Source organism: Chroicocephalus ridibundus, chromosome 1, assembly GCF_963924245.1.
Source record: "Chroicocephalus ridibundus chromosome 1, bChrRid1.1, whole genome shotgun sequence".
NCBI classification, from domain to species: Eukaryota; Metazoa; Chordata; class Aves; order Charadriiformes; family Laridae; genus Chroicocephalus; species Chroicocephalus ridibundus.
The window spans coordinates 20,767,373-20,787,162 of record NC_086284.1 but is presented as its reverse complement, the minus strand read 5'-3'; the positions used below and the strand labels follow the sequence as shown (position 1 = coordinate 20,787,162).

The 19,790-nt window shown below is 44.7% G+C and overlaps 1 protein-coding gene across 2 annotated transcripts in view; it reads left to right on the top strand.

Annotated features, from left to right (window-relative positions):
• Nucleotides 1-1,116: 1,116 nt before the first annotated feature.
• The window catches only part of EXPH5 (exophilin 5), a 36,974-nt gene continuing 18,300 nt past the window's right edge, over nt 1,117-19,790 (top strand). The window contains exons 1-2 of one of the 2 annotated variants that reach the window (XM_063330495.1): nt 1,117-1,358; nt 19,186-19,343. In XM_063330495.1, the coding sequence (XP_063186565.1) occupies nt 1,240-1,358; nt 19,186-19,343 (277 nt within the window). In that variant the 5' untranslated portion in view covers nt 1,117-1,239. Of the gene's footprint in view, nt 1,359-5,786; nt 5,920-19,185; nt 19,344-19,790 lie in introns of those variants that run through there. The other variant, XM_063330505.1, reaches the window with a different exon arrangement.

Here is a 19,790-nt window from a genome sequence, read left to right as displayed (position 1 = left end):
GTCTTTTCTCTGTGGGAGACACCTCCTCTTGACATCTTCTAAACATCATAATTCTTCATAGCTTTCATTACGTTCTCATCAGTTGCCTTGTTGTTTGGTCACCAGGAAACACGGAGCTTCTTGCAACCTGTTATTCCCTCTGTCCTCTAAGGTCCTTATTTCCACTTGCACCACACAACTTCCTAGTGGGGAAGCATTCTTCCGTGGCCCCACGTCAGCCCGCTGCGGGGTGGGAAGGTGGCTGCATGCTGGGAAGGTGGCTGCGTGCTGCTCGGCCCTGATAAAAGAAAGAAATTCTTTACTGTGAGGGTGGTGAGGCACTGGAACAGGTTGCCCAGAGAAGCTGCAGATACCCCATCCCTGGAAGTGTTCAAGGCCAGGCTGGATGGGGCTTTGAGCAGCCTGGTCTGGTGGGAGGTGTCCCTGCCCATGGCAGGGGAGTTGGAACTAGATGATCTTTAAGGTCCCTTCCAACCCAAACCATTCTATCATTCTATGATCTAGTCCAACCCCCCTGCAATGAGCAGGGACATCTTCAACCAGAGCAGGTTGCTCAGAACCCCATCCAACCTGACTTTGAACGTTTCCAGGGATAGGGCATCTACCACCTCTTTGGGCAACCTTGTTCTGGTGTATTATTAATTAGTTCGGGAAAACCTTAAAGGAGAGTAAAGATGACACACTGCCCCGTCCTTCCCCCGCGGAGAAGTTATCGCTTTCCATCCACTCCCCAAGACCGCAGGCACGTCCTTCAGCAGTGGCAGGACGCTGCGGGACTCGGCGGGCGGCCGAGGAGCCGAGCGGGGTCGCGCTGCGGTGCTGCGGGGAACGCCCGGCCGCCGATCCCCCAGTCCCAGGGCGCGGAGGAGGCGCCGCCGCTGCGCCCGGCCGCGACAGCGTAAACACCGCGACGGCGCGAACTCCTGACTCAACCGCCGGCGGGGCGCGGGCACAGAGCGGGCGGCTGCTCCGGCCCCGGCCTCGGCCTCTCCGCCCCGCTCCGCCCCGCCGGGCCGCGCTGGCTGCGGAGGGTGTCGCCCAGGGCGCGGCGGGGCGGGGCGGTGCGGGGCCGCCGCGGCTCCGGCTCTGGCTCCCGCCGTCCAGAGGGGAAGCGCGTCCCGCGGGTGGCGGCGTGCGCGGTCCCTGCCGCGGCTGGGCCATGCCGGTGTGGCTCCAGGCTGCCAGGGGGTCCGCGCTGCCCGCCTGCCTCCGCCCGCCACCCCGAAAATAGGCAAAGCCATGACCGCAGCGCCTCCGGGGCCAGATCTCGGTTTTTTAAACGAGGAGGAAGCCAGGGCGATTTTTCAGGTGCTGCAGAGGGACTCGGAGCTCCGGCGGGCTGAGAAGAAGAGAGTCAGGTACCAGGCTTAAGTCACCCCCGCCACCCATCCCTGTCGCTGCCCGCCGCAGCCGCCCGGGGGTGGAAGGCGCAGAGCCGGGCAGCGGGGCAGCGCCCGCCCGGCGCGGGGTGGCGGCGGAGCCCGCGGCTCTTCGCCCCGCCGAGAAGAGCGGGGAGAGCGGAAGGGTCTGCGCCGGGCAAGCGGCGGCGGGGGCTGCGAGGGGAGGGAGCGCCGGGGCCGCGGTCCTGCCGGGGCAGCGGGGGAGCGCCATTCCCGGGCATCGGCGGCATCGCGGAGTTTGGGAAACGCGTGTCGTGACAAAGGCGCCTCTGAGTCACGGCTGCGGCTCCCCGTGGCTCCTCTCCTTCCCGAGGAGGAGGAGGCCACTTCTGTCTTGCACCGTGTCGCTGGCAGGGGGTGTGGGCTGAACGCTGGCACCCGGGGAGACAACGGTGACGGGGAAGTTTTGCGGGACCTTGCAGGGAAATGTGGCGGCTCTGCCAGGCCGGGCACTCACCTGGCTGACAGGTTGTTCGCAAGACCCTTTCAAGTGACTTAACTGAACTCCCTCTGCATTCAGGTACGCAAGTGACAACATCCTATATGAGCCTCGACCTTATTTACATGATACAAAGAAACAGAACGGCTTTGACCTTGTTTCTGGCTCATATCTCCCCTGTGTGCAATCACCAAAGCTACTTGTGTTGGTAGTAAAAGCAAAAGTCAAGGAATTAATAAAAGTTATGCTGGAAAATGAGCCGTTTATTACTAAAGGTTATAATTTCTTCTTCCAGGTGAGACTTGAGGTACCTTGTGGGCAGTTTGCAAGGGAGAGGCAGTGTCCTCTCAGATTCACAGGCACTTTTTACAAGGAATGCTTTCGTGTAAGAAGCAGAAGGAATGTTAATAAGTAACGTTTCTGTGAAGTGGATTTTTGTACTGTGTATTTTTTATTTCAGTCAAGTGGATTTTATGATGGGCATGGTTACACTATGTGTCAACACTGACTTGCTTCCAAAACTTGTCTTAGTTTTCTGCAGCATGTGAACCCAGACTGAGTTAAGTTTGGCTGTTTCTTTCTTCCATAATTTGGCATTACCTTTCTTTGATTAATTTCTGTTCCATGTGTCCTATTACGACTCAGAAAAAAAAAAAAAAAGAGGAAAGTTTTGCTGGGTATGGAGAATTACATGGCTGGATAGTTGTAAGTTTCAAACTCTGGGTAAGGCTTTAAAACTGGAGCAAATGCAGTGAGGCTTCCAATGCTGCAGAGAGCAATAGCCTGCTCTTGAACTCAAGGATTTCACCTGCCCCCAAATTTGTATTTGTTTCTGTACTTAATGGCTTTGTGAGAAAGTGGTCTCTCTTTATGCAAAAGCTGTCAAAATAAACGTGGTATAAGAGGACATTTCTGGTGATGCTTTACTGAGATGGAGTTACTTTAAAGCTCAGTTGAAGAGGCATCCAGAAGTTGAGCAGAAGATAGGTGAAGTGTTTATGATCAAGGCGCCATACTGAAATCTAGGTTAAACCCTGGATCTGTCAAAGGCTTTGTATGTGTCCTTGGGCAAGTTTCTTAATCTCTCTTAGGCCTAATAAAAGTACTTTCTTTCTCACTCCACTTGTCTACCTGGTCTCATTTAGACTGTAAGCTCTTCAGGCCAGAGGACTCCCATCAGGAGCAGACGGGTTCTAGTCTGTGTGGTGTTGCCCTGTGCTACTGTAATCTCAGTAATAACAGTGATCACCCTGGAGGGCCAAATCCTGCAATTCCTATATGACCACAGTGAGCCTCAGAAGCTCTAAACAAAATTGCATTTGCTTCTCTTCTATATGCCTTCTATATGCTCCTCCTCCTATATGCCTTCTATATGCTCCTCCTCCTATATGCCTGCCCCCTTGGCTCTATGTCATTCTTACTACTATTATTTTGATAATTAACTTTGTATACATTTTTTTCAGTTCAAAAGTTTCAAAATAATGCCTGAGCACTGTGGCAGCCCACTCCTGGGATACGTTCGAAGTGTGATTTTTAAGCTATTTGATTTATGCCATCAATCAAATGAGGCATATAAGGAGGTGCTGTGGAATGGAAGGGGCAGTTTCTTCAATACCACTTTTTTGCAGGATGTCCCTGAAGTGAGTTGTCCTCCAAGCTGCTCCTGAGCATAATTTTGGAAAGAGCTAGTTGGAGCTCGGCAAGGCCAGGGAACAAGTCCATAACAAGCAGTGGTCTCACTGGTCAAGTTTGTTCGGTGACCATCTTTATTTACAATATAGCATGTCCCTGTATAGATCAACCTGGACTGGATTGACAGGGGGAATGAAGTGTTTTCTGGCAGACCACAAGTCAGGTTCCAATGACTGGACTCATCTTGTGTGTGCTGTTTGATGTCATACGAGCAAGCTGTGTGTTTGATGTCATACAAGCTACAATTTGCTGTCTGCAAATCTCTTTAAAAAGCAATGAAAAACTGAAATCCATTCCCAGATACAACTCTGGAATCAAAAAAGCAGGAATGGGCTTTTCTCTTTTTACAAGCTGCATTTGTTATATAAGCAAATGTTAATAACACCAGTTAATTTTGAAAGACAAAATCAGAAATATGATCAAAAGATAAATCCTGACATCCTGCATGGCTCAACTTGTCCAACAAATGACAATCATGGTTCAGGGGAGTTGATATTCACATAAACACAAATGTATTGCCATGCAGCATGAAATACTGACCAATTCTGCTTCAAATGCATTGAGCTCTCAGCTAAGTAACCATAAGGTCTCCAGATGAAAATATGCATTTTTTTTCTTTTCTTACTGCTTACCTACACTGGCAGCTTGATAGAACCACTGGGTGTCTCTTCACCCACACAGCCCACTCCTTTGTGAAATTAAGCGGGAGGCATTCTTTGGGGAAAGGCTAGGTGCTTTATGCAGCCCCTCTCCACCTCCCTCTCTTTTTCTCTCTGGAGCCTTTGCGTGGAGCGGCAACGTCTGACCTTTGTGGACGCCTGTGCACATTTGTGTAGCTGTGGGTCCCACTTTCTGCTGTCCCTCCCTGTTCCCCCTGATGCCCCAGGATATCCTCTGGGTACCATCAGCCCTTCCTCACATCCCTTGGCAGGCTTCAGACATCTGTGCCTGGCTTGGAAGACGTCTCAAGTTTTGCTTTTCCTTTTATGCAGAAATGAGCTGTGTGACCTGTTGGAGCTTTATTTGTTCTTGCTACTGACAAGGAGCTGAGCTCCTGATGTGCCCTGGGCTGCTGGTTCCCAGCACTGCATTTTTTTGCCTGTTTTCTCCTGTGCAGTGCCCTCTCGTGGCTCCTCTCAGCAGTACCTTTCACTAGCGACAGCAAACCAGCCCTGCCCGACTCCCTCTCCCGTGAAACAGGTTAACAGAAGCAGCAACAGTCTGCTGTGGTCCAGCTTACATGACTGTTCACTGCCATATACACGGAAAATAATATAGAAACTTAATAATTAGTAAGAAAAAATACACATTAGTTTTGCACTTGGGTAACACCCAACTTCGGTATTCTTTGTTGTTCACCAAATCCAGTCTCATTCATAATATCAACTTGGAGAAAATCTCATTGATCATAAGCGTTAGCGTGGGAGAAAAAATGGAATATTGGGTCTGTATATCAGTATACATGCATTCTTCCATAATAATAATTGAAATGTTAAGACAGAAGTCCAATTCGGTCACAAAATGCTGTTTTAGTAAGCCTGGTTAATGAAACTGATGATTTTGCAAATGCTTGTGGAAGACAGTTCCTCTTCCCAAATATCACAGTTAGATGCCCAGGAGGAGACAGGGAGGAATGCATCATGTTCAGAGGGAAGTATCATGTTCACATAGCTCCCTAGCAATTCGCTTTCCATAAGGACACGGTGAATGCTTGCTGTAGGCACAGGTATTAATACCACAGGTCAGCTTTCCATACGTAATGAAATAGGTCTGGAAATCATGACATAAAAACATTACAGGTCTTATTTGACTTCTGGTTTCAAGGCTTCAGAGTGCGCCTGGCTCGTCTTCTCAGGGTGCACCCGGCTCATCTTCTCAAGCTTTGTTTTGCAGCTGCTGGGGACAGAAATTAAAAAAGAATCAGCATCTGACATTTGCATGCAGAGCCCCAGGTCCCAAAGGCCTGACAAACCTGTGGGTGCTTCTCTTTTCTGTCCTTTCTCCAAGAAGCTGATGGGCAAGGTGACGGGGGAGGCTGGCTGCTTTCCGTCTCTTCCGGACAGCCCTTTAGAGCCTGGCAAGTGGCAGAGGGACTGGCAGTCCCTGTAGGAAAGCTCAGCAGCAAGAGGGCGAGAAGCTATGGGATACAGAGGTGGAGCCACTGCCTTTTATCTCCGAGGCAGCTCCTCCTTCTGCAGAGCGTGGAGAGGCGGACAGTCCCAAGCAGGCGTCTTTCCAGTCTGCTTTGGGGCTCCGATACCTCAGACTGCCGGAGCACTGGGTGTGGAGATGTACCTCCACCGCTGAAACAGCACCAGGGCCCAGAGAAAGCAGCTGAGACAAAAGGATCCAGGAGACATGGAGACAGCTACTTGAAAGAGGCAGCAGGTAGGGGGTTGTGACATGGGAACAAGTAGCTGGTATATTTGCAGGTTGTCCAAAAAATGAAGAGTTGGGAGATACAGCAGAAGAGCTATGGATAATAGAGAATGTATTTAAAAGGGCAGAAGAGTTCTGAATTCTTTAATTATTAACTTTTATTTAGGAGATTTGTCTGCTTTATATAATGCCCCTATTATGACTACGTACAATAGCCTTGTGCCATTTTAGTTTAATAATCCTTGAGAAAAAGGGAAGTACTGTTATCTTCAATTTCAAATGAGACACTGAAAATAACTGAGAGACCGAGCCACTGAACAGGGAAATGAACCCCTACCTGAACAGCAGTTTACCTGCTAGATCATCTTTCTAGAAGTAACTATACCTGTATTGTGTGAAGAATATTTTCTTTTTCAGTGGTAAGCATGGGGAAAAAAAATAATTACCAGCTCCAAAACATATCTTGGGCATCCGCTGCTCTTTATGGATAGGAATAGGAAAAAAGAGGAAAAAGAAATGGAGCTTTTGGGAGAGAAGAGCACTCAGTCCCTTTGCTTTATTTTGTTTTGCTTATTTACAAGTTTGCTTATGTGTAGGGGTTTTTTTATTTAGTAGATTTATTCTCACAGATCTATGACAATGAGAATAGATGGCAGCAAAGTAGAGGTTTGTTTTAATTTCGCCCTCAATTTTAAAGATGGAAAGCAAAATAAATTAATTGGGATGTACACTCAGCGCCACTCACTGCTCCTCTCTCAGTGACCCATTAACAACATATGATTCTTGTGGGAAAGATTAATTCCTCCTTACTTTGTTCTAGACAGTCTCTACAACAAATCATTTGGATGTAGTTACTTGTTACAGGAACACAACAGTTCTTACTGCCTTACAGAAGATCATTTACTGAGTTCATCATTTGTTTCAGATAATTACTTACTGTATTCTCTTGACTGACATTTGCTCTCACAGTTCTGGCCGTAGAAGAAGATGGGAATAAAACCCTGCATAGGGAATGGTTTTTTTCACCCTTTTCCATACTCATAACCTCGGAAGGTATTTGTTGCTGAGGTGCAGCCATACTCAGCACCCTCTTGGTGCTTCAATTATTTTGTCTTGCTTACAGTTTGAGGGGTCTGACACTGCAGTCTTATTCACAGAAGTAGTCCTGTTGACCTTCTTGCAGCCTCTGAGAGACTAAAAATAACTTTTTGGGTGTTAGAGAACTAGATTAGGAGCCTAACTCCTCATTATTTGAAATAATTTTTAGAATCAACCCCAAACTACCCATAAGTTACATGGGTGAAGAGAGCAGGCAGGGTACCAGGACAGCACCACTTGGGTATATTGTTGTTCCAGTGGAGCTCCCTCCCTGAACAAAGCATTAATAAAGAAATTCTTTCATAAGAGATACTCCACCCGGGATGTTTCAAGGCACAAATGCTCTATTGTGTCTTGTTTGTGGAGGAGATACTATTATTATTTACTACTGATACTGTGCCAGTGGTATGTTTAGTGGTTTGTAAACACTTATGAAAACAGGTCCTTGGAGCCCTGAAGCGCTAATATGCTAAAGAAGTGTAAATAGAAGAAAAAATGGCAGGGAAGACTGTGATTTAAAAACCTTTACTCAGTTTGGCAAACAATTACTGTCATAAATAATCCAATTTGGAAATTCCCTTGTTGAGTGGGGGTACTGTAACCAAAGGCAATTAGTGAAGTTGCATATCAGGTTTTTTCCTCATCGCTGTTTTTCAATAATCCTATCTTGTGGTGGGGCCTGGAGTCAAGGACCGGGGCTTCACGTGAGCTGAGGAAGAGCACGTGGTCGCAGCATGTGCCATTTTCTGTTCTGGCTTTAGCCCTGTGCACCTGGGCTAACTAAACCGAAGTATATGTTGTGACTCCAGTTTTACCTCTACAGAGCAGGGTCCGGGCTGGCATCATTGCCAGCTCATTGGTCTTGTCTTTTCATAGTAAACTAATTCCAGCATTAACGAAAGGTCAGTCCTTTCCTCCAAAGCTTTGCACTTCTTTGTGTTTGAGAGCAGGGGGTTTCTAAAGTATGTGGCAGAATGAGACTCAGAAGCACCGTTTGAGATGTTAATGTTTGGAACAGCCTGTCTAGTAGTGTGCACTGAATGTATTTCTTCTTTCTTCATATAATGGGCCCACAGGGGCTCTCCACAGCACTGGTAGGGCAGGGCCTTGCCAGCAGGGCCTCACCACCAGGGCCAGTCCCACCATCTCACCACCCCGGCGAGACAGCCAGGGCAGCCCCAGCCGCATCGCCATGGCGGTGTGGCAGGGCCGAGGCCAGGCTGTGGCCCTGAGTCAGGGTCAGGATCAGGTCTGCAGAGGGTAACCAGGTCCACCACAGCCCGGTGATCACAGGGCAGGGCCATGATGATGGTGCAGGGCCAAGGTCAAGCCCTGAAGTCACGTTAGGGTCAAGCCTGGTGACCGTGACCGGGGTTGGCCATGGCCCTGTGATGGCCGGACAGGCCAGGGGTGGGCTGGCTGGGCTGAGGCCAGGCTGGGATGTCAGCTCAGGGATTCGAGGCCCAGATCGGTGGGGCAGTGGCCATGCAGAGACACAGCTGGGGACGCATCTGGGGCTGTAGCTGGGGCAAGGCCCAGCAAGGCAGCCTCCATTTAAAACCAGCTTCCAGGGGAATGGGGGATGGCCCTTGCTGAGGCTTCTGGCTGTCTTCACGACAGCTTTCTCCAAGGCCACCAGCTCTGCTCTTTACAAGCTGGCCCTGGGCCCAGGCGGCCAAACCCGCAGGAGCGGGAAGGACAGGCTCAGGGCATTTTCACTCATGCTCATTCAAACACAAGCCTTGTGCCAGGGTTCAAAGTAATGTTTGCATTTTCAAGTGACAAAATACTGTAAAAATAAAAATCATAATGGTTATTATTACTATCTAGCCCACTTTATGATGTCACTAGGGCTGCCAAAAAGAAGATACTTGTTGAAACAGATGAGATTTAAACCAAGGCTTACTGTTAAGCCCATGGGTAGACATTTTCTAAGTCCAAGCTTAATGGTGAAAGTAGAATTAATTGGTCTCTGTCTATATGGATAAATTCACCAGGCTTCAGGAATAAATAGGTCAGGCAGAGCAGTAAAAGCTGGCATTAACTAGTGAGTAGACGGTCAATATGGGGAGTTATTCTGGAAGAGCTAATGCAGAACAGTCTGATTTTGTTAGTTTTTCTATGGAGTTGTGACCCAGTTAAGGACTCGTGCACCTTATAGGAACTCTGCGCACTTCCCAGGTTTTACCTTTCCAATAGTAACATCTCTATGTTCTCAACACCCTCTGTCTCCTCCACAATTCAAGTGCAGAAGTTAAAATAATAATTTACATTAGTGGGAATTGGAAATGGCCATCAGGTGGAAGAAAACAGCTTCCCATACTAAGCAAGCAAAGAGTCATGGAGATACATGGAGAAGAGAGCTGTCTGAAATGCTGAAAACATGAGCAAAGTTTGGGCACTCTCACTTTAGCTCAGCTTCCTTATATATGTCTATTAAAAGTTGTTCGTAATGCCAGTGGCGTGTGCAGTAGAGTCCAGGGCCTCTGCGAGGTAGTGCCAGTGAAGTGTAACACACACGGCTTGTCATTGCTGTAAGGAAGGGAATCAGTATCAGTCTGCAGTGAGCAGCCTTGGTAGGAACTGAGAAATGTTTTCAGGTGCTGACAGCTTCTACACACTGTCTGTGTCCAAACACCTTCATGTCCTTGCACGTATTTCAGAAATATTAAATGGATTATGCCAGGAAGTCAAAAAAATGTTGCACAGGAACATGTCTCTCTGATGCTCAGAGTGGCTGGATATCTCCCCAGGTACTGACGCAGCTCTGTTCCTGTGCTGTTTTCAGGTTATGTGTGTCTTGTAGTCCTGTCAAAGACTGCAGCACATGCTTTCCGTGATGAAGCCTGAGATGCTGGAGTTTTGCTGGTTTTGGTCCCTGAGGTACTTCAGATTCTTGAGTCCATCTGGACATGCAGCACGTGCAGCTCCTGTAGGCGTAGCTCTTGGAGAGACCTGGCTAGTGGTTGAGAGCAAAGCTTGTTGGGCTGTGTATCAAGACTTCAGCTGATGTTCATTGGTTTGTATCAGATGCTGCTTTGACAGCATCTGAAAAATGTTGCATGCGTCCGTCTCCTTTTCTTCTTTAAAATTTAGGTTTTGTCAGTGGTTTATGTATAGTGAATTTAATCATCCTTTAGAATCTTTTTGCTCTCTGAATCTAGTTTTCAAATCAAGTGGAGTTTAGCCCAATGGGGTTTTTAGCTTTGGGCACAGAGATGTTATTTTCTTCTGTGTTCCGTAACTTTAACACAGGACTATATAGACTGAGGACTGACCTCAGTTCAGCCTTTCCTGTACTTGTTTTAAATTGAAAAATGACTTAATTCCCTGGAGCTAACAGTCTGAAAAATTTCACAACTTGCAGATTTCATGTGAGAAATGCATTAAAGCAAGTAGGAAAAAACCAGGATTTTTTCCTGAGGATTTGTGCATCTAAATGTTCACATGGAGTGTATTTCTAATCCTTCTTTGCAGCTAGATTATTATGTTAATGCCTGCATTTTAAACTACCAGAAATTATATTATTTTTATCAGTCTTACCTCAAAAAACCCCAGGTATAGGTACTGGTACTAACTGTGACCAAACACATCAAAACCACAAAACAAAAGCTAGGAGTAAATGATGAAAAGTGCAATGTGTTTGGACTTTATTCTACATAAATTACACACAGTTTAATTTGTGGTTGGAGTAATCAAGGAACTCCTATGCTTCTGCTTGCCGTATCTGTGGATTTCTCGATACAGGGGCCTGAGTACAGAGAGCTGCAGTCAAGAAAGCTGCAGCCGTGTGGCTGGGGGGCTCTGCAGTCTGTTTCTTCCAGCATTATAGACTTGCATGTTCTTAAATATATATTTATATGTATATAAGTATATATATAAAATTCTATACATGTAAATATTATATTTTAAAGTATTATCATACTATAATATTTCTATTTCCACTGGAAGAATTATGATAAATTATGAGATTCTAAGCTGCTATGGCGGAGGATCTGTGTAAATATATATTATATACATGTATATAAGCTTTATATTTCCAGATGAAAAACATCCACTGTGTCAACTTTTAGAGCTTACATTCATTCTTATGGCTGCTTTCCTTGATTTAAAGCAATGTAAATGAGGCTGTTGTAGTGTTATAGTAGCACGTAAACTGTGCACAGGTACACTCTGACCTTCTGTCTTACTTCTGTTGACCAGAACCTTGCTTCTCTGTGTGGGACTCTGCACCATTATCTGGGATTGGAAGGGTGTATTTTGAAAGCCCTAGGCTCAAGCTTAGCTCTGTACAAACAAATGTCTAAGCCTGTCTGGAGCCTCTCAATTTTAGAGCTCTGTTCAGACCCATGGGCTATCATACACAAACCTGCTTGCAGAGATGGGACCTTGGTCTTCTTTTGAAACCAGTTCCCCTCTTCAGAGAGTTCTTACCTGGCCTGTGTCTGTTTTCTTGGTTTCCCCCTTATATTGTTACCTAGGAAAGGTTTTGCATAAAGTCACACAGTAACATGAGGAATAGCATTTGCATTGTATGTCTTTGTAAGGCAGTTAAATTTATAATACATGGCTGAGCTGTAAATTACTTGCATAGATGGCTGCCTCTTTGCATGCTATCAATATTTATAAAAGGTCTCACAATCAACTAGCAGCTCTGCCCTAGAAGAGTAAATACATCTGCTGTTAATCATTAGCTTCAGATGTACTGGGACACCTAAGAAGACCTGAGCCCCAGCCTTCCAACCCATCACGTGGCACACACGGTATACATCTATGTTTCCGTGTAAGATTTCCGGGACAGAAATTCGGCACCCCAAAACTTACTCCTGTCATGCAATGTTTTTGGATGAGACTACATCTATGCCTGCAAACAAATCAGAATCTTTGCATGGAGAATTATATCCATTGCACCTATTAGCATATATTAATGCTAATGGAAATTCCTATTAATGAAGTCATCTCATTAGAGATATTAATTACTACCATTCAGAAGCTATGTGACACACTTTAAAAATGATAGGTAGCCTTCCTTTCCATTGCATCATGGATTTGTTTTGTTATTACCATATAATATTGGTAGGTAGCTTGTGAGTATTGACAGCATAATAAAGTAACACCCTTTTTTTTTACCTGTCATTTGCAGCCGGTACAGAGAAATTGTAAATCATCTGTAAAACATTCTCAGAGTGGAGCTTTCCCCTGTTTCACACTCACTGTAGAGGAAGTGGCAGAGAGTCAGCCCGAGCTGGAGAGTCACCAACAGTCGTGACATTACTAGCGGTATTTCACCTCATTCTCTCTTGTTGACCTGATGCCCAAAGGACTAAAAGGTTTCGTATTCTAAGTATGTATAAACTCAATTAAAAGATATATACTTCTAGCCTTTACCATTTGTTGAAGCAGGGCTGAAATAAGGTTTTCACTGTAAACCCAGGGTAGCTGCCGAAGAAAGAGTTTGATGTTAAAAGTAATGTTTTGAGGCATTGATACAGCTTGAGGTGGGTGATTAATCACCCTAGGCTCCCGTGATCTCAGTTTGCAATGCTCTGTGCTTTAAAAACTTAACTTCATGAAGACAGTCATTGAGCTCCTGATTTCTGAGCTTTGACTGAGAACTTCTGATTCCTGAACTGCCAGAGCAGAGAGGAGTTACGTGGTCAGCATGAGAATGAACCTCGTCCTTGCCCTTACAACATTGCCTAGTTTTCCGTTTCAAAGCAAAGTGTCAGTCTGTGTGCTTGCCCAGAGGAACATACAAAAGCTTCAAGAAATGGAGTGTTGGACTCGGTGAAGGAAAACAGCAGCTAGAGTAAATTGTCTGCAGTATATTCTTTTCCAGATAGTTTATTATGAGACATTAAGGCTTTGGGAAGAAGCAGGTGACTTTTAGCCACTGTACAGGGATTGCTTAAGCTAAAAAATAGAAGACACAAAAGACATTGTGAGTTGTAGAGTGGAAAGAAGTATTCAGTGCACAGGAGGAGCCCGATGAGAATGTTCTGTGTATGCTGATAGTCTTGATGTCTTTGTGGATTGAGTGTGATGGATGTACACACTGCTGCCATATTAGGCTATCTCAAAGCAGGTGATCAGTTTTGGTTTCAAAGAAATTAACCTCGCTGAACAGAGGTAGCGCAATACTGCTCTGTATTTTGTTTTGTCTCATGGATGTTGTGGCATCCAGATGGCATGTGATGCTGCTGATTATTCCTTTGCTCTGAGAGTTTGAAAGCTTTGTGAAGGGTCTGAAGAATTTTACAAATATAAATGTAAACACTAGTTAAAGAAAATCACTGGGTCAGATTTTGCGATGTTTTTTTTTTACTTTTTAATTAAAAATAAAAGTGGATATAGAAGGATTTTTCCCGTAAGCAGACAAGGTGGAATTTCAGTACGGGCAGAAAAGATATTCTGCCTTTAACTCACATATTCCCTGCCTGTATCCCTGACACACACAACAGGACTGAACGTGGGAATCTGATGTCTATTGTCAAAAAAGTGTTCTGGGGACTAAATGACATTTACTGTTTGCAGCCATCTGCTTCAGTAGCCCTACTTGCTGCTTTGAAGGGTACTACAGGGTGGGTATCAAAATCATGTGTAGAAGCAATATCTTTTTGTTTAAAGTAGTTCTGCCTATTAAATGTACAGTCTGGGAGGAAAAACTACAGAAGATTAATTTCCTTTTCAGTTTCTCCCCACTTCTATCTCCTGAGTTTGCACATTTCCGGAATCTAAATATTTAGGGATAATTGTAAGCTGGCAACTTGATGTGCCTGTCAAAGTGGGACTGAAAACATATCCCATACAGTTCAGTGTTGGGCTGTGAAGTGTTTCCCTGTCACAGAATCACAGAATCACAGAATCTTCATGGTTGGAAAGGACCCTTAAGATCATTGAGTCCAACCAAACAAACTACAATCTCTGCCACTAGAGCATGCCCTGAAGTGCCACATCTAGACGTTTCTTAAACACCTCTAGGGATGGTGACTCGACCACCTCCCTGGGCAGGCTGTTCCAGTGCCTGACCACTCTTTCAGTAAAGTAATTCTTGCTAATGTCTAACCTAAACCTCCCCTGCCACAACTTCAGACCATTTCCTCTGGTCCTGTCATTATTCACTTGGGAGAAGAGGCCAACACCCACCTCTCTCCAACCTCCTTTCAGGTAGTTGTAGAGGGCAATGAGGTCTCCCCTCAGCCTCCTCTTCTCCAAGCTAAACATGCCCAGCTCCCTCAGCCTCTCCTCATAAGACTTGTTCTCCAGACCCCTCACCAGCTTCATTGCCCTCTTCGGACATGATCCAGCACCTCAATGTCTTTTTTGTGGTGAGTGGCCCAAAACTGGACACAACACTCGAGGTGAGGCCTCACCAGTGCCGACTACAGGGGGACGATCACATTGTCCTTCGGGTGAACGTTTCCTGGCACTTCCAGTTACTCCTTTCCAACCAGGGGTGTCACCACTAGGTGACTCTCCATCAGCCTGACCGGACAGCCTGTTCAGGACAGTGAAAGTCCTTCCATTTCATTTATTGGTATTTGGGTCATGGTCTGAAAGAAACACTGAGCCAACACACTCTTTGGTCTTTCGTGTTGTGGCACATCCTCTTTACCCATACACATCTTTAGTTTTATTGGTCATGTGCTCCGACAAGTACATCTTCTGAAGGCAACTTAGTGGGTTAATGGACACTGTAAAATCAATACATAATAACAAATGACGACAGCAGTAATAATAATGAAAAGGATGAAGACTTAGGTAGAAAACTAGTATTTGGGGGGAGGAGAAAATTCTACCTAAGTGGTTGATTAACAACGACCTAGCAGGTTAGATTCAAGCATTATTGCCAACATAACATTTTGCTCATGAAAATAGAGGAGGCCTTGCTTTTTCAGGGAATTACTGCAGAAATGCTTAATTTTACAAATACAAGTCTAAAGAAAACATAAGTGTGTTTTCAGTTAGGTCTTTTTACATTGTCTTGAAGTGTGTGCAACCAAAACATGGGAGTCAGTTTTCCTGATTCACCTACATCTGCATAATGTTTTACATGTAATAATGAAGCTGACTTGGTTTATTGACATTAGCCAAACAGAAAACAGTAAGAAAGAAAAATAAACAAAAGATTGCTTTAATGTGAGTAAGACTATACCAGCTACTAAGAGTAAAGACTGTGTTAGAAAATAGACCTATTGTGTGTCTGACATGCTAGGAAAGAGTATGTTGGCTCTGTGTATCATTATTTTTCTTCCTGGTAGGATTAAGCTGCCACAGGAGCTTCTCTGGCACCTTGGAAACCAGAGTGTTCTTGTTATTGCTATGATATGTTTATATGAAATGGCGGATAATAATTTTTTCAAATTACTTCAGCTGTGGTAGTCTTTGCCGTTGCCAGTAATACTTCTTTTCCCCTTTTTTTTTTCAAATAAGATGACAACCTGAAAGTGGGTTATATAAAATTAAAAGGCACTATAAGTAAGAAAATATTCTCGCATGTGCACCACTTTAGATCTGCCTGTGGCTGTGATAACAGCCAGAGTTTTCTAGAAAATTTACTGGCCACAGAAATGATAGAGCTGCACGGTTCATCAGTGCGGCATAATGTATAAAGCAGTGTGAAGGTGAGAAGTGGAAGCAAAGAAATCAGGAAAGAAATAGTTCTTTAGGCACTGTTTTATAAAATCTCTAGCCTTTTCTCATGGACAAAGTAAGGAATATAAACAGAGTAAAGACATAAGCTTGTTTTAGATAACTGTTTTTGCAATATTGTCTGCCCTGCTGTAGTTTTTATCTGATGCTTTCGGCACTGTTTTTATCTGCAGTCCTTTCAGCCTTGTCTTCCCAGGCACTGAGAGCTTTGATCCGTGGAGTGAATACTGGTCTGGTTATCCTGCGCCTGGTGCAATTCCTCATGCTCGGTGGTTGCTGTGTATCTGTTCTCTCGTGAGGTGTGTGGTAAGAGTCCTTTAGGGCCAAATCTTGCTTCTGGTGAAATCAATAGGAACCTTAATTCCTGCTTTGGCAAAAGTGGGATTGAGTCCTCTGTCCCCTGCCAACAGCAGAGGTGTCCCCAGACGTCTTATTTGGCAAACAAGTTTCTACTGCCTTACACATCCATCTTCTGCTTGATATTCAGGATGAAGATGGTAGAGAAAATACCTTTCCTCTTACAGTAGCAATTAAAGCTCCTTATTATCCTAACAGGAAGTGGCAGAGGGAGGCTGCAGCTCTTTTCACAATATTTATGATAACCACATGAAAGTTTAGTACATACAAACATTTAGGTTAACTTTTCCCTGGAGATGTCTATGTAAGAAATATGGGAACATCCTTGTGCCAATAAGGACGAGATGTTTTTAAAAACAATGCAAAGGAATTGCTCCAGAGTGATTCATTAGTTTAGATGCTGTGTAGGATAATGGATGGGAAAAGGTAACGAGGTGTAGCCTGTGAGGTCATTTCAGATTGCTGCCTGCTCTGTTTGTGGAGCAGTCGCCTGTAAATTGTCCTGGGAATGGAGTTACCTTCAATCCTGCAACAGTTTACAGGTGCTTTTCCCAGTCACAATGATGTTATCTCCTCTCAGAAGGAAATGTCTCCGAGTGTCCAAAGTGGCTGTAGAGAAACGAGGAGGAAGGATGGATGGAGCAGACGGGGAAGCAGGATTAATACATTTGGTTTAGAGGGCATTAGGTGTTTTGACACTCCTACGGAGCAGTGTCTCAATATATAATTTGCAATCCAAGTAACAATAGCGCTGCCTCAAAGGCAAGTTCATTGCAATACTGACTGCAGATACCATCTTCTGCTGTAATTGTTTCTTGAGATGTGCTTTCCTTCCAGTTCACAACTGTCGTTCATTAGTATCATGAGGGGGCATGTAGACTTGACGGAGCAGGTATATAGGCAAATGATGTGGTTTGGCTGGGAGTCATCGCAAATGAGAAATATATAATAGTCATGCGATGTTGCAATTACATATTATGTATCGTATTAATATTATTCGGTACTCACATAACTCTCTATATAGGGTTCAGTATATGGGCCTGCATGTGTGTGTAAATATAAATACGCACAAGCAATTTAAGGGCTTTATTTCATGAGTTGGGGATGAAAGCACAACTCAAAAGCGGCACGCTCACAGATGATGACTACAGATAATGCCAAGCACGTACCACTAAAGACTTTACAATGTTTAAATATTAAAGTCCGTGTTTGTGCAAGATCTTTTAATACATTTTTCGGCATGTCCATGCAGTGCCTGGTATGGGCGATGTTAGTCTTAGTGTGGGGTTTTTGTATTTTTTCTTCTCTGTGGAATGCATAGAAGTAAAGCAGCTAGGCGTTTATACATAAGTAGCGCCAGGTTCCCGACGGCGGGGGCGCGGGTTGCAGACCCCCCGCCCCGCGACGAGCCACCGGCCGGCCGGGCTGTGCTTCTACCCGCCGCCGCCAGGTGGCGCCCTGGCCCCGGCGCCCCGGGGCTCATCGCGGGGAAAGAACAGCTCGTTCCGGCTGGTTTTTAAAAATACTCCAGGGATGGGGCGGGAGAGGCGGTCTCCGCTCTCGGGGCTGCGGCAGCGCCGCTGTGCGCTTGTTTCCCGGGCAGTCGCTGGGTCTGCAGCCGCTCCCCTAAACGCCTCCCGCCTGGCTCCGGCTGCTCGCGCTCCTCCGGGTGTCTTGGATCCCCTTCGCTGAGGCCACAGGAGTGAGGTCATGGAGCTGGCGCGGGAGAGCGCTTCGTTCATCGCCTCCTCCCGTTTGGCGTTACTGCTGGGCTGTTTGCCATGCTGCACATGGCGTTTACGGTGTTTAGTCACTCCCGTGGTGCGGTAATATCTGTGATGATTAACATTTTTGCCTTTGTAATAAGTTTATTTCGAATGGCTAGTACTTGTGCATGTGTCTGTGTAATCATCTTCAAGGGATGCATTCACTCATTTACCAAAACTGTCTCTCTCCTGCCCTCCTATTCTTCAGATGCCACCAGATGAACAGTAGGTGCTAGTATGGACAACATACCCTGTATCAATTCCAGGTGGAAATACATTCATTTCCAGACTAGATCCTTAAAGTTTTTTTGTGAAGTAATGTTGTCTTAGAGAATATGATTTTTTTATTTAAATTGGCAACTGAAATAATTCGTGTTCTCAGAGAGCATCTTATTCCTAGACATGGGTTTTACCACTGATTAAGGTGGAAGATTTACATGAAAGCCTTGCTAAAACATTGGTATTACATCTCCAGGCTGTGCACAAAGCCTTGTTCTGCTGCCATCAGAATCAGTCGGGGCGTGGATGTGCTGTGTTTGCATCTGTACTTCAGGCACTTGTGTAATGTAATTTAAAAACAAGTAACTTTGCACGTCCATTGCACTATTCCAAATCCTTTGCAACTGTAACTTGTTCTTTTATGTCCAGATAAACAATTCATTCCTGTGACCTCTTGGTCTAGAATTTGCTACTAAACAGCTTCTGCAGTTGCAGCCACATGTGTATACCTTGTTCAAGCTTCACCTCTGCGTGGCAGAACATTCATATTCATGATTAGTTGTGCCATACATATTAAACACAGGCAGAATCACTATGCAGCAAGGAATGAGGAAAATGTGATAAACTCGTCGAACATGTTGCATGAATACCTATTATCTGAATTCACAATTTATTATTCTCCTTTGCATAGAAGATGGGTGGTGGGCCCCTCACTGTCGGGGCCTCAGTGAGCCTCGGGGCCTCTTGAAAATCAGAATAATCTTGTTATTCGTCTGCTTAAATGATAGAATAAATATTTCAAGAATTGCTTTGTTAGAGTATTATTTATTCTAATTTGATTATTGGCTGAACTTAATCTTACTTTCAATTAGTTTTATAATGCTTATGAATTATTACATCATTTTTGAGAGGAAGAAGGATGCACTTCTTCAAGGCAAGGAATAATGCAAGTATATGAGTCGTCCACTTAACATGGTCACATAATCTCATCATTAAGCTGGAGAATTCTGCTGTCACTAAAACTTTTATGCAATTGCTGTGAATGTATCATGTCCCACAGTATTTTAAAATGTCATTATATGTAGAAATATACTGTAAATACTTAAATGAACAACAGGGATGGTTCCTAATCATGTGCCTGTAATATCTAAAAGGGCTTAAAAATATTTATTTTCCTTTCTAGCAAACTTCTGAAGACAAAGAAGTCTGAAACAGGGCTGCAGGGAGTGACTGGAGAATGGTTTGAAGAAATACAAAGAAAAAAATTTCAGAATTACACTGATGTCAATAGAATGCTAAAACCACCCTTAGAGCATCAGCTAAGGAAGAGCAAAAACGCCAGTGAGTTACATTTTTCCATTTCCTTATCTATACAATAACGGTCACCAAACCAATGTCTTAGAACATTTCGGCGTGTAATAGCTAAGGACTTTCTGAAATTGCATTGAGTTTCTTCTCATGTCAAAATTTTACCGAAGATATATTTTCAAAATGACTGTTTCTTTAAGCAGATTCTGTTAAAAGCACAGGTGGGAGTCACAACAGGAAATCCCTGATATTCTTATCCCATAGTTAGAATCATAGAACAGCCCAGGTTGGAAGGACATTGGAAGATCATTTGGTCCGACCTTTCATGGGAAAAGGAGCCTGGAAGAGATTAACACCCTGTCCAGTCACATCTTGTAAACCTCCAGTGATGAGCACTCCACCACATCCCCAGAGAGGTTGTTCCAGTGATTGATTGTCCTCACTGTAAAAAATTTCTTTCTTAACCAAGATGAAGTTGCT